The sequence below is a fragment of the Quercus robur genome, chromosome 7, assembly GCF_932294415.1.
Source record: "Quercus robur chromosome 7, dhQueRobu3.1, whole genome shotgun sequence".
NCBI classification, from domain to species: Eukaryota; Viridiplantae; Streptophyta; class Magnoliopsida; order Fagales; family Fagaceae; genus Quercus; species Quercus robur.
Window position 1 is genome coordinate 34,782,149 of NC_065540.1, and position 17,788 is coordinate 34,799,936.

The window sequence follows — 17,788 nt, forward strand, 5'->3', positions numbered from 1 at the left end:
TTCAACATAACGTAACATATAAAAAATTAAAAATTAAAAAAAAAAGAGAGAGAAAGAGAGAGAAAGAGAACGTGGTTGATAGCTATAAGGAATTTTGATATATATATATATATATATATTAAATGTCATCAACATAGAAATTATCAAATTAATGGAGATATATACTGTTTTTTGGGATAGAAAGAGATTATCAAATTATTGGAGATATATGCTGTTTCTTGGGATAGATTTATATTAATCACCTCTTGAAGAATTTGGATTGTGCTTATCCCTTAATAATCAAGTTTTGTAACTTGATATTCTGATAAAATAATATTAATTTAATAATATTAAAATTTTGAAAATTTAGATGATAAATATTATCTAAATTAAATTTTTGTATGTTAAATATTATCCCCTAATTTAAGAAATATATCCTAACAAATAAAAAAATAATGTTAATTTGATGATAAATATTATCTAAAGTAAATTTTTGTATGTTAAATATTATCCCTTAATTTAAGAAATATATCCTAACAAATAAAAAATAATGTTAATCTAATTTTATTTAATGATACGAATAAATTAGAGTCCTGGTAGTATACTATTCTTTTTTAATTCTCTAAAAATCTAAAAATTTAATAAAATTTCTGCAATTTTGTGAAACCACGTGGCGCTGTTTTAATATTAAGAACTTCCCACATTCTTGTGACTCTAACTATAATATTCCAATCGTCTTTTTCAGTGTTGATTTCATCCAAGAGATTATATCTTTGATTTTATCTATCCATTTTGATAAAATAATATATAAAAAATAATTAGCATTTACCTAAAAACAAAAGAAATTTTGATAGAGAAAAATGAAAAGTAAAATTTTTGAAAAATTAAAAATTTTTACACCCTTCAACAATTGCAAACATAATAACATATTAATAAGATGCACAACAATTGCCAAGAGTATAATATATTTAAAAAATAATTTTAAAATTTAAGAAAAAAAAAACATAGTTAACTATTTTTTTTTTTTTAAGAATAAATATCTGATACTCAATTTTTTTTTTTTTTAAAAAGTTAAAGATAAATATCAGATTTTTTTTTAATAGTTTTACACTTTTACTTCCATTCTATTAGTATCAAATTTAATCCAAAAAACCTATTAAAAAACCATCGCAAATTCACATTCATCAAATTTATCTCTCTCTCTTTTCTTTTCATGTTCACAGTTTCTCCGCGGTTAAAAAAGAATGAACAAATAAACCTGAAAAATCACCGACTTGGCTCGTGAGATTTCGGCTGCCATTGTACTTATCTATGGACACCCAATCTGTAAGTCTCTTCAATCCATAAAATGCCAAAAATCACTGCTCCGAACAACTACACGTTTTATTTTATTTTTTGGAAAACCTAAATTGATTAATGTTTATTTAATTTTTTTTATTCAAGCTTAAACTAAAAAATTAATTTCTTAATTAATTAGACATGAAAGCTAAATTTCTTATATAATTTCTAAACAATCCAACTAACATTATAAAAATAAATAAAAAATCAATTGACAATCCATAACAATTCTCTAAATTGGATTAAACTTAAGGAAATCAACTTGAACAAATACACAAAATATATTCAATTGGATGGAAAAAAAAAAAAGTAGAGTAAATAAATACGTACTTGTAAAGTTGTAGGTAGAAGAAGAGAATAATAGAGATTGTGTAGGTAGAAGAAGAGAATAATAGCACAAAAGAACTATATGATGGGTATTAATTATGAATTATTTGATATATATATATATATATATATATACTTCACATTGAAGAATTTTACATGAACAAAAAGTCTAAAGCTAATTAAACCACCATGTGATATGCCAATTGTTAGCCACGTGAAGTATATACTTTTATATCCTTAAAACTAAGATGCCACATATGCCAAAGAGGAAAATTATGTATATATCCTCTCTTGAATTTTAAAGTTTCAACCTCACGGGGTCTTATTGGCCAAGGAAGCACGGCACTATTTTATACGTAACATTTGTCTTCATCTTTAGATTAAGTCACATTTGAGTGAAAGACGAATTGCTTTAATTAAATTAAGATTTTTATCCACTTAAAAATTATAATTGAAGAAAAATTATATCTACTTAGAAATTATAGTTGAAGAAAACTTATATATATTTTTTCTTAAAATCTAAAAATTTAAGAAAATTTCTACAATTTGGTAAAGCCACTTGACGCAATCATGGCGTCTAAGTCCAACTTTAATTATATATGATATAATATAATATAATATGATGATATAGATTATCAAATCTTTCTATATATATTGGTTATTGAAAATTTTAACTTGCTGGTTGTCTATGTTTTATAAATGATAAAATTCACAATTGTAGAATTGGTTGACGTAGATTTTTAAGTTTTGATTGTCCTGTTAGATTTATATCATTTGCGGTTATGTTTTTTATGTTTCCTCTATAAAAGTTTCAAAATTTTCATATTTTCACCTTACAAGGCTTTTATCATAATAAAAATTCTATTGCGTTCAGCTGAGTACACTCTCAAGACATCCACAATTGCTTTCAAATTTCCTTTCTCTCTTTAGTGGATTATTTTGTTGGAAGATACTTAAATTTTTTAAAGAGGTAAAAGAAATTGATTTTTATAGGAAGAGTAGACCATTCCAATAAACATTGAGTTTGAAATAGGGAAGAAATATGATATGTTGTAGAATTTTATTCTGCTTTTTTTTTTTTTTTTTTTTTTTTTTTTTTTTTTTTTTTTTTTTTTTTTTTTTGTAATATACAATTTTTACCCTTACCGTTTCATTCTATACAATAAGAAAACAATTATTATTCAAAAAAAAAAAAAAAAAAAAAAAAAAAAGCCCAAAATTTTTGGAAATGAGATAAAAGTGAATGGGCTAAGTAAAATTGCTCAAAATTCACACACACGAGATTGGAAGTGCGTGTGTGATATAGATTTGGCTCTTGTTCCATATCTAAAGATGTTACTGGAAGTTCATATTAGTTTATAAACACAAATAGGATTACACTCCTAACTAATGTGGGATTTACAAAGTGTTTGAAACTCACTCACATAAATAATGGGACAAGTGACATTAATTTTAATTCTGTTTGATTGGCATGTCTTTGAAAATTATTTAATTTTTTTTTTTTTAAATAATACATGTCTTATATTTGAATCGAAATTAGATGAAATCGATGGATTTGGGTATCTTTCCCATAATCATTGCTGTTTAAAATGACAACGAAGTCAGGCAAGAGAAAATATTTGGGTGCATGAGATATAAATTGACAAATCTTGTTTTTTGTGCAGTAATTTGTTAATGTTCATCAAAATTTGTGTATAAACAATGAAATCTAATTTACTAGTTGATATGTTTATCTATGCATGTTTAGTGCTTATGTTATATATTTTGCTTGTTGCCCAACAAAAAAAAGGTATAAATTTTGCTCGGAATAGGTTATATATATATATAATAAAAGGTATTTCTCACACACTTTTTATTATACATTGGCTGTATACATTACCCATTTCATATCCTAAATGTAAACATCAATAAAAAAATGTTGCTCATGAAATTATATATGGAAGTTACGTGTATTACATCAATAAATGTGAGAATAATTACCACTGAAAAAAAGAAGAGAGTTGCATTAGATTGACAATTAGCATAAAATTTAGTCTATTATTAATGGATGTGTTCATTAATTATTTTTCTATATATAATAATGGTTGTTACACAGTACTAGCAATCTAAGATTTTTAGTGCTAATACAATACAATGTAAACTAAGAATTTTCCATAAGCATATTGGGTGTTTGTGTATATATTTGTCTGCGTGCGTGTCTTGTCAACTTTACTGAAAATTATATGCCGGGTACACCATATACCTGCTCTAACTTTACATACATGTTAAACTGTTGTGTGAATTATCTCATTCCTAGTATTTTCCTGATAATGCCAAATTATACAAAATGGGAAATCAAAAAGACAAAATCACGTCCATGTTGAGTCAGGAACCATATTGGGTGTTTGTGTATATATTTGTCTGCGTGCGTGTCTTGTCAACTTTACATACATGTTAAACAGTCGTGTGAATTATCTCATTCGTAGTATTTTCCTGATAATGCCAAATTATACAAAATGGGAAATCAAAATGATAAAATCACGTCCTTTACAAAATGCTGAGTCAAGAACCTTCTGAGAAATCATACTTGGGCCAGAGGTATATGTTTGGATTCTTTTGCAATTTTGTTACTATACTAACAAGCTAAATGCAGCATAGAGAAATGCAGAACAGCTCATGCATTCCAAGGTAATGCTACAACCAAATTTGATTTTGATACACCCCCTCACAGAAGTTCTCCTGAAACAAACACCTTCAGCTTAACCCAATCTTCTCTTTCCCTACTTGTTTACCATCATTGTCATTCCCCTAAGGTCTTGAAATCTTGGAGAAGTAGCATGTGTAAAAAAGAAGATTTCTCAGCCTCGAAGAGGTGGCGGATGGCTTTCAACGTCATATACTTCACAAGGGTTCTAATTTCCTTGTCCAAGAAAGTTCTTGCGAAGAATGGCCCTCCCTTGCCCACACTCTCTCACATTACTATTGACGCGCAGCCCGTTGATAATGGTTCCTCACATGACAAATCTGTTTGCTTTCACGAAATTGAAACCAAAAAGCTCAATGACATGGTGAGGAACAAGAACTTTGAGGCCTTCATTCGTTTTGGAGGAGTAAAAGCACTGGCTGTGGTTCTTGGAAGCGACATAAAGAATGGAATAAGTGGTAGTGAGGCTGATCTTACTCACAGAAAGAAGGTTTTTGGTGCCAATAAGTACCAAAAGCCACCTGCTAAAGGCTTTCTCAGTTATGTCTTTGAAGCAAGCAAGGACACTACTATTATTGTACTTTTGGCATGTGCTATACTATCTCTGGCCTTTGGTATCAAACAACACGGTTGCAAAGATGGGTGGTATGATGGTGGAAGCATTCTTGTTGCTGTCATTCTGGTTGTGGCTGTTTCTGCTGTTACCAACTTCAAGCAATCCAGGCAGTTCGAAAAGCTCTCCGCAAAGGGTAGCGACATCAAGGTGGAAGTAGTGAGGGATAGGCGGCGCCAACTAATATCAATATTTGAAGTTGTGGTTGGTGATATTGTACATTTGAGGACTGGTGATCAAGTACCAGCAGATGGTTTGTTCTTAGAAGGGCACTCATTGAAAGTGGATGAATCTAGCATGACCGGAGAAAGTGACCATGTAGAAATTGATGAAAGGAATCCATTTTTGTTATCAGGCACAAAGGTGATGGACGGATTTGGTTTCATGCTTGTCACTTCTGTAGGTATGAATACCATGTGGGGTGAGATGATGAGCTTAATTATATGTGACATGGATGAGCAGACCCCATTGCAAGCACGGCTCAGCAAGCTGACTTCCTTTATTGGAAAAGCTGGATTAGCAGTGGCTGTAGTTGTTCTTCTTGTTCTCCTTATTCGTTACTTCACAGGGAACACCAAAGATGACTTGGGAAACAAGGAATTTAAGGGAAGCAGGATAAAGTTTGGTGACATGATGAATTCAATTGTGGGTATTGTTGCTGCAGCAGTCACAATTTTCGTGGTGGCAATTCCGGAAGGTCTGCCTCTGGCTGTTACTCTGACTTTGGCTTATTCTATGAGTTGTATGATGGCAGACCATGCCTTGGTTCGGAAACTTTCTGCTTGTGAGACAATGGGCTCGGCCACAACAATTTGCACAGACAAAACAGGTACCCTTACTTTAAATGAGATGAAGGTAACACAATTCTGGCTTGGTAAAGAATCAATGAATGAAGGTACTTCCTCAGAAATAGCACTAAATGTTCTTGATGTATTTCAACAAGCAGTTGGTTTAAACACGACAGGTACTATTTTCAAATCAGATTCTGCAGCATTTGTAGAGATTTCTGGGAGCCCTACTGAGAAAGCAATACTTTCTTGGGCTACCTTTTATTTGGGTATGAATATTGATGAAATCAAACAGACTTCTGAGATAATCCATTTCGAGGCCTTCAATTCAGTGAAAAAGAGAAGTGGGGTTTTGGTGAAGAGGAGGAAGAGAGATAAGGCTGTGTGCTCCCATTGGAAGGGAGCGGCTGAGATGATACTCGCCATGTGTTCAAATTATTATGACAAGCTAGGGATGTTGAAAGCCATGGATGAGGAAGAAAGACTGCAGTTTGGTACTATTATAAAGAATATGGCTGAAAAAAGCCTGCGATGCATTGCATTTGCCTACAAAGAAGTTGCAGAAGAAAGTGGACAGATTCTTGAGAAGCTCGAAGAAACTGGATTAACATTTTTAGGCATAGTTGGTTTGAAAGACCCATGTCGGCCAGGAGTTCGGACAGCTGTAGAATCTTGCAAAGCTGCTGGAGTAAACATCAAAATGATCACAGGTGACAATGTGCACACAGCAAGAGCTATAGCTTTCGAGTGTGGGATTCTCAGTCCTGACAAGGAATTGGACAATGAAGCTGTAGTAGAAGGGGAAATTTTCAGAAATTACTCACTTGAAGAGAGAATTGAAAAGATTGATAAAATCAATGTAATGGCAAGATCATCCCCATTTGACAAGCTTTTGATGGTACAGACCTTGAAGAAGAAAGGCCACATTGTAGCAGTCACAGGTGATGGCACAAATGATGCACCTGCTCTGAGAGAAGCAAATATTGGGCTGTCCATGGGGATCCAAGGCACTGAAGTGGCAAAGGAGAGCTCAGATATTGTCATTTTGGATGATAACTTCGCTACTGTGGTGACAGTTTTGAGGTGGGGAAGGTGTGTATATAACAACATTCAAAAGTTCATTCAATTTCAGCTCACTATCAATGTTGCTGCCCTTGTCATCAACTTTGTTGCAGCTGTTTCTTCTGGTAAAGTCCCACTAACTACAGTCCAATTATTATGGGTGAACCTAATAATGGATACAATGGGAGCTTTAGCCTTGGCCACTGAAAAACCCACCAATGACATCATAGCAAAGCCACCTGTGAGTCAATCTGAGCCATTTATAACCAGAGTCATGTGGAGGAACCTCCTTTCTCAGGCTTTGTATCAGGTAATAGTCTTGTTGGTTATACAATTTAAGGGAAGATACATCTTTGGTGTGGATGAGAAAGTGAAGAAAACATTGATTTTCAATACTTTTGTCTTCTGTCAAGTATTCAATGAATTTAATGCTAGGGAACTAGAAAAGAAGAACATATTTAAGGGGCTATTCAAGAACAGGCTGTTTTTAATGATCATTGGGTGTACCATAGTTATTCAACTAGTGATGGTGGAGTTTCTAAAGAAGTTTGCTAGTACTGAGAGGTTGGATTGGGGGCAATGGTGTGCCTGCATTGGAATTGCAGCTTTGTCTTGGCCGATTGGTTGGCTCTTCAAGTGCATTCCTGTTTCTGGCAAGCAGTTGGCTAAGCAAAGATGATCTACTTCTTGAAAGACAAGCAAATATATATATATATAGCAGTGCAATAAAAATGTATTTTGAGTTTTAGCCAATAATTCCAAATATCACTTGTAATTTAAGTATTTTTATTTTAGACAAAGTGAAGATGAAATATAGTGCAAAGTAATGTAAAATAGATGGTATAAGCCTTCTAGAAGCAACAAGACTACTGAAAAGCACGGCTCAAGAATAAGGGGTGCTAGTAACACTCATCAAGGCGACGATGTCAGAATTGCATGAAATTTGGACCACCGAAGGGAAATAGTCTTATGATCAAGACTTGTGACTATATCACGAGGTTCACCCTAATCTTATCGATTCCTTTATTAAGGCCCCAAAACAGTGATTTTTCCATTTTTAATAATATATATTTTCTTTAATAACTTTTAAGTTTAAAAGTTAAAATAAAATCCTGTCTGTTTTTAGACATCTCTTAGATTAGAGACGGTAGTTTCAAAGCCGTCTTAGGTTTTCTTTTTACCATTTAAATGCATTGTAACTTCCAAAGCAATTCAATTTTCAGATTAATAAAAATTCAGGCTTTTATCTATTGTTTCTCTGGCTTATGCCAGCTTTGCAATATCTCCATTGTTTTTTTTTTTTTTTTTTTTTCAAAGAGGAAATCTCCCTTAACTATAACACTGCGGCAAGGATATTAATATCAATTTAGTGAGGGCTTGGATACAAAATTTAATATATATATAAATATATATATATATATATATATATATATATGTTGAAGTGACAAAATAGTGATGGAAAGGACAAATTGCTTATTGGGTAAATCCTTAGCTTTGGGCTGATGTCAGTCACTACCTAGACTTCTCAAAAATATTCAATTGGCCCCCTAAGTACAATATTCACGCTTACCAAAGATTGAAAGTTTTCCTGCATCTCTGAGTCTTCTTCTGATTCCTTCTCCATCTCTTGCTATTATCCACCTACTATTTACTACCAGACAGACAATTGTGCATATATAATTGCCACTATCGAACTGAATTGTGGCAATTAAACTGACCACAAATTAGTTTTGGAAAAAGGTTTGTGCTCATGAAGCAAATTGAATATTTTAAATCTGGATAACGCATGACATTATAAAATAACATAAGAATGATATTTCCAAAATATTATAATTATTTTCTTTTCAAATCGCTTTGAAATAAATAAACTATAGAAGTTCTGGAAATAAACTTTCAAAACTATAAAATAAATAAATAAAAAGGATGAGGGAAAAAAAAAAATCAATACTTAACAGGGCAACATAAGAAGATTAGAGACACAATTAGACTAGCACGTACAGTTCTATCAAAAACAGAAAAAGATGGTTTCCTACTGTCAATTGATAGGAATAAACATTTATCTCAAATACTGTAACATAATAAAGATCAATGTCTAAAAGATAAAAAGCACCAGTCTATGCCATAACACATTTTGAGGATGTTCTGGAATGATATAAAGACAATTTCAGATGCAACCATGTAAAAATAAGTTAACAATGGCAATGCTCTACTAATCTGCATCCATTTCTTCCAAGGCTGCTTTGGCCGCTGCCTTAGCTTCCTGTAGAAGCTCATCTGGTACCTGAAAACAGTTTCAAAAGGAAATAATTAATGTTGGTCTCCAAATTGATGTCCTAGGATAGCTGATACCAAAATAGGTCTCTGATAACTGGTTAGATTAGTAATGGGCAGAGAGGACCCTGATTACTGGGGAGATTAGTAATGGAGTAAAGTCCAACAAAAACCAAACAGAGAGACTAATGATTTGCTAGACCAATAAATAGCTCCAAGGTAAATCAATATAACATAAATAGACAAGCGGCAAGAAAGGGCCAGGAATTAATTAGAACTTAGAAGGTGATCCACATTGGAAGGATATGTGGAGGACTGCCTTAATTTACTAACAGGAAGGTGGCAAATCCTGCATTTTTTTAAAAGCACATTTTTTATTACACATGAAAGTCTAACACGTTAAATATTATTTCAAGATATGGCACATCCAGCACCGTTATCTAAATATAGCAGTCATGTTATTTATTTATTTATTTTCTGGCAAGTACTGCACTCAATTTACCAAAAGCAACAGCATTGTGAGGAATACCATAGTCACAAAAAGAGTGTCTAATTCAAATTTTTTCTTATAAATATAATAGTTCAGATAAAAGAGTCTAATTCAAATTAACCAAGTCTAATTCTGAAAATGTATTCTCCCTTACCTCTACAAATAATTCTAAATGAGAATAAGTTTTTAATCCCTTCAGTTTCATTCTGGATTTTCATTCTCATTTTTACTTAAAAACACTAGTTCTCTGTCTTGCTTACCAGCCACACCTAACACCCAACACGCAGGCTACAGCCACCCACACTATCTATCCATTCAACAAGTGCCCAGTTGCCAAATTGGGTCAGGACATGAAATCAAGTGCAGTGAAGGGGAATTGGCAATTAGCTTGGGAATGTGGGAAGTTGATTGTGTTGAGATTAATGGGTGCATTGTGTTGATTTGCTGTTATTTTAATTTACATGATTGGCATTTGTTGAATTATGATACCGTTCAAGATGTTTCAGGTTCTGAAGATAATTCCCAAGTTGTTTTTTTTTTTTTTTGATAAGATAATTCCCAAGTTGTTGGTGAAGAGGTTGTTGAGAACAGTGTTGGTGTTGTTAAGGCGGGATGGGAATATTTAGTGTTGAAGAGGACTATAGGTACATTTGCTTACGGGAAATATGGGCAACATGATGATGGTGAGCCAGTTGTTTGAGCTTGCGCATCCATGGGTCCTTGATTGATTTGCCATTGTACACTTGATGGCAAGCATTTCTATGTAATACTTGTGCAGATTTTTATCAACTATGGATGTGATAAACTCAATTAGACCATGTTAAGTTGATAACACGATGTCAACGGGAAGGTCAAAGTTTGATCCCCTCCCCCAACTTAATGTAGCAAATTTTTTTTTTTTTTATATATTTCTAAATAAGTTAAAATCAATATTCTTCACTAATAATTTAAAAACAAAAAAAAAAAGGTTGCTAACACAATATCACTGTATCAGAGATATTATGTGTGTAGCAGTTTGATATACGTAAAACTTGTGCAAATAACAGTTAATGGAAAATTTATTATTATTATTATTTTCAAATTATTGTTTGATGAAAAAAGCACTTCTCATACGTCATAAAATTCTCCTACACCAACTTGTGCAAATAAAATTGAACTATCTTTTTATTAAAAATTAAAAATTAATCCATAATGAGCGTTCTTTCCTTGGGGCTTAAATTCTTCTGCATCAAGGTGATTCCTTTTATATAATTCATAGATGAAATGTGTCATCAGTCAACTGATATCTCGGCACCACAATGAAAAAACAGAGGATTTCAAAAGCAAATTTACACATCCATAACTTTTAACTACATATGATTTATTAGAATTAACTGCAGAAGCATGGCACACACAAGACATGAAAAGAAAACTGGGTCTTTTATGGGTTTAAGAAGGAAGACAGTAAGACAAACACACGTAGAACTACAAGCAAGGTTGTTACAGTTAGAGCAGATTGTATCAAAAAAATTACTTAAAATAAATGTAACCCTTTTTGGCCCAATTAAATTTTAGAGATACCTTCTGATGCAGACGGTTTGACTCGTCACAGACCCAACTCAATTCCAATTCGAAGTCCTTGTCCTTTGCCTCATCATGTACTCCATAAATGCTGCTTAGCATTAACATGAAATTGTCATACAATATAACATTTGAACATTATATATTATTAAAATATGAAAGGTAACCATTAGCTTTAACCAGCACATTCCTAGTAAATGTTCAGCAACCTTCCCCAACCCCCACCCAAAAAAGAAAAAAAAAACGCAAAAAACAATAACAATTTCATTAAGTTGATATTTTATAAGTAGATATTTTTTAACATATCTATTATTTCATAATATGACATCTAAAACGCTAGCTCAAATAACATGCCATATAGGTGTTCCATTAAGTGTCAGAAAAACTCTGCATCCCATGAAATGCATAAGCAGGAAAAAAAATATGCTGTCCCATAAAGTGTACACCCAAATAAAAAGTGAATTTGGGATAATAATGCAAGTAATAAAGTACCTATAAAGGCCATGACTTAACCGAGAATGGAGGTTCTTATTGTGCAACATAAAATTTGAAGGCTAAGAACCAAATGTAGGTTCCACTCATGCACATTACATATGTGAATATGTTTTTAAATGTAAACTTACTTAATTCATTGTGTCCAATTGAATTTAGAACTGTAAAAACCTTATAACTCTTTTGATATTTCCATGGAAAATAATTCTAGTAACAATGGTTATTTACAATAAAGGCTTTGATTTTCTAGATTTAATACTAGCACCCTCCTTTCATGCTCTAATATTTTGAGCCAGAGAACTGTGAAATATGGTGTTTTCACTTCTCAGGGTTTTTTGGGTTATGCCCAAGGATGTAGTGGAGCTTCTAGCTAGCTAGAAGGGCAAGTTTAGTAAACATAGAAATGGGTTGATTTGGAACATGGCCCCCCACTGTTTTATGTGGTGTATTTGGAGGGAGAGGAATTTTCAGATCTTGAAGAAACCAAAAGATCGATTCAAGACTTGAAGACTTCTTTCTTCCAGACTTTGTTTGGGTGGACAAATGCGTCAGGTGTTCTCTCTTTCACTTCTTCGTCTGATTTGATCTATAGATTTAGTTTTTATTCTTCTTAAATTCTTAGTTTTGTTTGTCCCTTCTTTCCCTTAGTAAATGTCCTGTGTGCTTTGGTTTTTCCTGTACTTGTTTTTCTATCAAAAAGGTTTATTACTTATCAAAAATAATATTTTGACCCTCTCCCTCACTAGTAAATAATCAGATCTTAGAAATATAATATAGAGATGCAATGTATTCAAATTCAACAAAAAACAAAAATCCCAGAACCACAAATTCCTCCTTTAACCAGCCCTAATATTGATTGGCAAATATTACTGCTACATATTGACATTACAAAGTTGCAGAACACAATTCACATAATAATCTATAACAACACTCACATTTTGGCTACTTCAATAACCCCTTGGCGGCAAGTCAATTCTGAAAGCTTCAACTTTTCGATCTCTCTGTAGAAACATCATACAGCAGCAACACTTGATCATGTCAACTTGATTACAAAATATCATCAAAATATTATGCATAAGAGATGAAATTTAACCAATGCAAAATAACACAACAGATACCTCATCTAGATTTCTAAAAAAGATATAATACCCAAGCCAGCATCCACATATATAAAATTTTAGTAAAATTAGATGTTCGCCATGAAGGACCAATACTGATATTGAACACAAGATATGATACAATAACACAAACATCATAATTCTTGAAAAACTGGGATACAATATGGCATGGACACATTAAATAATTAATTAATGGATCTTTTTAGTTAAAGTTGAAGTTAATTTCAGGTTTAAAATAAAAAAAACATTTCAGCCTCACAGGCCAAAGAATAACATGCCCACATCTAAGTCTTAATGAAATGAAAGCAACAAAGACCACCACCAAAGCAGGTAATAAAATATTGAAAGCCACAGTGCCACACATCTCCCAAAGAACCATATGAGATCACATTAATATTAACTGAATCTCAACCACCAGCAAACATGGCCCTATGCTAGACCCACCATATGGGCAGGAAGAATTTGGAGAGTTTGTCAGGGAAAAGTAGTAAATGAACAATCTCTATAATCACCACTACAACTTCTTCTTCCTCTACTATTAAGCCACCTGAAGACCCACTTCACCCGTTAGGGCCAAGCACCCTTTTCAGCTCATGCCTGGCCAGCACAACCACCTCCCAGAGAGAAGGGTTCCCATTGGTGCATTCTTTATGTTTTCCTTACCCTTTTTCTTTAAAAAAATAAGCCACTAAAGCTGTATCTTTCAGTTGGAGTGCAGTCCCCAATGGGCAAGCTCAAGGTATGACAAATCATTAATTGAGCAACAGAGAGAAGAAATGGGGTTTTCGGGAGGGGGGACTCAGAGAGGTAAATTTGTAAAGTTAGGAGTGTGCATGTTAATGACATTTAGATAATATTTTATCAAAGAAATTCTCCTATTATAATGACATCAATTAGTTGTGTTTAGAATTTGATGAAGATATAAATCAACTTACGTTTTAGCTGCCTGTCTGCCCTTGCCAATTGCAGCACCAAAGTACCTCTAGAACAAATGCCAAAACACACGATTCAAAGAACTGCCATGTAACACTAATATAAACCAACTGTAACCAATAATGATGATGCAAAAGTAAGAGGATTGGATGCTGCTACACTTATTGTAATATGTGAAAAAAATTAACTCACATATGAGACACCAGATGGTTCAACCATGTACAGCTGTGGTCCATCTCTGTCATAGCCTCCAAGAATAACTCCACATCCAAAAGGTCTGCAACACAATTAGATATTCCCATTAGGAACAAAGCAAGGAGAGAAAAAAATGCTCCCTCAGTCCCATTTGGTCCTGTTTAGAAAATCTTACTTTGTCAGGAAACATCATTTGTCTTTCGAAAAAAAAGGCAATAAGTTTCCAAAACTACCATCCTTAATTTAAATTCAAAAAAGACAATTAAACAAAGAGTATTGACTTTTCAAATAAAGCAAAGGGTGAGTTAGGAAAGTTATCAATATTTTTCTCATTGACTTCAAAGAGGGCCATATTTTAGAACATCCTAAAGTGGAACAGAGGACCAAAAAAATATGGGGCAGAGGAAGTAATGAATAACAAGAATTGGTATTTTCTCATCAAACCTCAGCCACCAATAAAGTGTACACAGATGCACGTAACTAGCAACACGGTCAGCAAGTTCCTTGATAGGAATTGGTTCGCCATACGTACTGCACAAAATAGTCATAAGAAAATGAGATAAGACTCAATCATGTAACAATGTAAAGGCAGATTATCAGCAAAGGGAATTTTGAATTTAGGTGAAACTGCATTAGGCCAAATTGTAGGGACCAAGATCATAATAAATTTGTGTGCTTTCGATCACCAAATTGCAATTTGTATCCATGTTAACAAATGACATAGAATTTGCATTTGTTAGAACCTCAAAAGAACATACCAGTTTCTGACCATTCAAAGAAACTCTGCATATTAAAGCATGAATAAATTATATTAGCATGAATAAATTATATTTCCTTGTTTCTCAAATAACACATCCATCCCTTTCTCTTCAACAGTAGTTGTACTCCGTTCTTTCCATCATAAAAGTAATTATTTGACTATGTAAAAGCACACAGATACATGCATGGTTCTAGGATGCACACACAATCACACACTATTTTGATAGATACTATTTAATGGTAATTTCATCAAACCTAATACAACAACCGGGTCAAACAGATGCTCCATATGGGCCATTTTACTTTGACATGACCATGATTGCCGGTGTTAGATAACATATAGTCTCCAGTGTTTCATAATTTCCAAACGTTTGGAAAACTGTTCATGTGTAGGAACAGAGAGAGAAAAGAGGGGGGGGGGGGGGGGCTGTGATGTTTTCTTCTAGTAATGGTGAAAAAAAAATCACATTTACAATATCCAAAGATCCAGCCTAATTATTTCACACATTTACATTGTATCCATTTGGCAAATCAATAAAGAATGATTAGTAAGAAAATAATGAAATGAAAGATATGATGGAAAGAGAAATGTGACCATATTTAAACATTCTAGAGCACAAAGCAAACCTTTCATAATTACTAGCTTCAGACTTGGCCCGGGCAACAATTTGCCTTCCGTCTGCTGCTAGTCCTGCCACAGCCTGTAATTGAAAATCATCAGCAAATCATCAAAACAATAACCAACCGCAAGATGCTGGACAAGGGTAAAATTTCCGATACATTAAACCATTTAACCACCACAAAATTATCTAAAATTAGATGTAGTTGTTCCATCAATTAAGATAAAAACTATTTCAATTCCCATATTGGAAACTGATTATATCACAAAGATTTCCAGTTCAAATAATGTCTTTGATTAAGCAACCACGGGTGGTCTTAAGGATTGAGAGCTCTCATAAATTACAGAACACATAACAAGACCATCCTTTCGACTTTCTGCTTTCAGCTTCCAAAACATTCACTAGATCAAGGTTGGTGTTATTTTAATTATATTAGCAAACGAAGAAGGAAATAACAAACATAACGTAGGTGGCAAAATACTTATCAAAGACAAATATCAGACTCAATGAATGGTCCTACATTTTAATCTAATCATCATAAAGTATTGCCAGTATTTAGCAAGTGCTTTTAAAATCATATATTCACATGTAGACGTTTATATGATATAGGTTCCTCCTTATTTTAGCATACATTGTTTGCTTATTAAGGACCCATTCTAAAGAAACCTACCAAAAGAAGGGTTTAAATAACTTAATGAAATCCTGCTAATCCTTTTCTTTGTTATTTGTAATTACACACAAACCCGGAGGAGTAGCTATTTGAGCTAATGCTCATTGGTACTCTAACAATCCAGCTAATCGTCAAAGACCCAAAAACGAAAAACCACTCCCCCTGCCTTATTCTTAAAAGTTTATGCATTACATTGAGGCTTCAAACTTATCCAAACAAGCACTAAGCCCTTTAAGTTACACAACACGAGCACCCAGTGAGCTTAGAACCCAAAACCCCAACTATCTACCAGAAGAAGAAAGTACCCTTTTGACCTAAAACACATTGACATTACAACAATAAAGCATGTCACACAAAAATCACATACCAAAACCTAACACCAAGTTAAAGCAACAAATTACAAAGCAGTAATTAGATCCAAACGAAAAAGGGATTGTACCATTCCGGAGTGGCGATGAACAGCATGAATTCTTCTATTGGAACCAGGCAACATCATCTTCGATGCTATTAGCTTCTCCACACCCTAAAAATTCCTCACCACAAAATAATAAATATATAACATCAAAAAAATAAATAAATGATAACCCTAATGCTAAAAATCCAAGAGGGTAATGATATTTACCATAACAATCCCATCTTTGCATTTGATTCCAATAACAGTCCTGGAAAACAAAAATTCAAAATTTATTGAGGAAAAGTAAATGGGTAATTGAAACCGATCTAGGAGTGAAAGAGAGAGAGAGCAGTAACCCGCTGTTGTCGACGGCTTTGGCAGCGTACTCGATCTGGAAAACACGACCATCTGGAGAGAAAGTGGTGACCGCAAGGTCGTATCCTGTTCCTATGCTACTCATATTCTTATCTTTGTCTTTCGATTCTTCTTGCTCTTCTTCTTCTTCTTCTTCTGTACTATATGTGTGTTTTTAAAAACAGTGCTAAAAAGAGCAGGGAGAAGGGGCCTTTTGCTTTTTTGTCTACCGATATTTCTTTCTTCTCAAGAAATATGGCAAATGTTTATTATTATGTTTTTTTTTTTTTTTTTTTTTTTCAAACTTTTGCAATCTTTGGGCTTCATAAATTAGAAAGGGATGGGAGGTGGGACTCAATTTTTTTTTTCTTTAGGCCCAATAAGGAAATCTCATTGATATGAGCCGGCCCAGCTCAATACCAAGCAATTTATTCTTATATTTAAATATTACTTAAATAATATTTTTTTTATTAACATTAACTAGTCGCTAATCCATGCGATGCACGGAAAAAGTGTTAAGTATGATATATAATTTCTTTGATGAACATATATGATTTAATCTTGATTTATTTTAATACAATCAAATAAATTGAATTTGTAAATAACACTATATAGCTAAAATATATATTAACAATTATATGTTATAGAAGGAAGAAAACATAAAGTGGATTTCATCTTCAAAAACAAATAAGGTGGTCCTGCAATATGAACAACTTGGATTTCATCTTCTTCTTCTTCTTTTTTTCTTTTTTTATGAACAGATGGGATTTGCTCTTCTTATTACACTCTAGAATCAAGAATTGGATAGTCATAAAAATAAACTAATTAAGAAATTCAAAAACTGAAAATCAATACCAAAGTAGGAGTGGAAAAATTAATAAGCAATTGGAATCTTACGAAGGAATTGAAGGTTGATGGTAGGGGATTTGGGAAGCTAACGCTTTTTTTTTTTTTTTTCCGATAGTCCTCTCTAATCTTTTGTGTTTGCATTTTGAGAAAAAAAAAAAAAAAAAAAACAATTGTTATAAACTCCATTATGCAAGAGTTTGGAAAACCCATCAAAAATAAAAATAAAATAAAATTTTGCCCAAACTCCTTTCATACCCAACAAAAGCTAACACACACAAAAGCCTAGGAATAAT

The 17,788-nt window shown here is 32.9% G+C and overlaps 2 protein-coding genes across 2 annotated transcripts; one reads left to right on the forward strand and one right to left on the reverse strand.

Annotated features, from left to right (window-relative positions):
* Positions 1 to 4,283: 4,283 nt before the first annotated feature.
* On the forward strand, positions 4,284 to 8,160 carry LOC126693204 (putative calcium-transporting ATPase 13, plasma membrane-type). The gene has a single exon (XM_050389112.1). It carries the CDS (start codon positions 4,461 to 4,463, stop codon positions 7,467 to 7,469), a length of 3,009 nt encoding a protein of 1,002 aa, XP_050245069.1. The 5' UTR covers positions 4,284 to 4,460; the 3' UTR covers positions 7,470 to 8,160.
* Positions 8,161 to 8,772: 612 nt separating this feature from the next.
* Positions 8,773 to 16,879, reverse strand: LOC126693205 (proteasome subunit alpha type-3). The gene is made up of 10 exons (XM_050389113.1): positions 16,649 to 16,879; positions 16,521 to 16,560; positions 16,338 to 16,421; positions 15,236 to 15,309; positions 14,294 to 14,380; positions 13,847 to 13,931; positions 13,657 to 13,703; positions 12,539 to 12,604; positions 11,112 to 11,202; positions 8,773 to 9,071 (listed from the first exon to the last, which is right to left on the reverse strand). Exons 1-10 carry the CDS (start codon positions 16,750 to 16,752, stop codon positions 9,000 to 9,002), a joined length of 750 nt encoding a protein of 249 aa, XP_050245070.1. The 5' UTR covers positions 16,753 to 16,879; the 3' UTR covers positions 8,773 to 8,999.
* Positions 16,880 to 17,788: the final 909 nt, after the last annotated feature.

Coding starts and splice junctions, on each gene's coding strand:
- LOC126693205 (XM_050389113.1), bottom strand. CDS start 16,752: ATGAGTAGCATAGGAACAGGATACGACCTTGCGGTCACCACTTTCTCT. Junction 16,561..16,648: donor AAAGCCGTCGACAACAGCGG/GTTACTGCTCTC, acceptor TTTGTTTTCCAG/GACTGTTATTGGAATCAAAT. Junction 15,310..16,337: donor TTCATCGCCACTCCGGAATG/GTACAATCCCTT, acceptor TTTCAATTACAG/GCTGTGGCAGGACTAGCAGC.
- LOC126693204 (XM_050389112.1), top strand. CDS start 4,461: ATGTGTAAAAAAGAAGATTTCTCAGCCTCGAAGAGGTGGCGGATGGCT.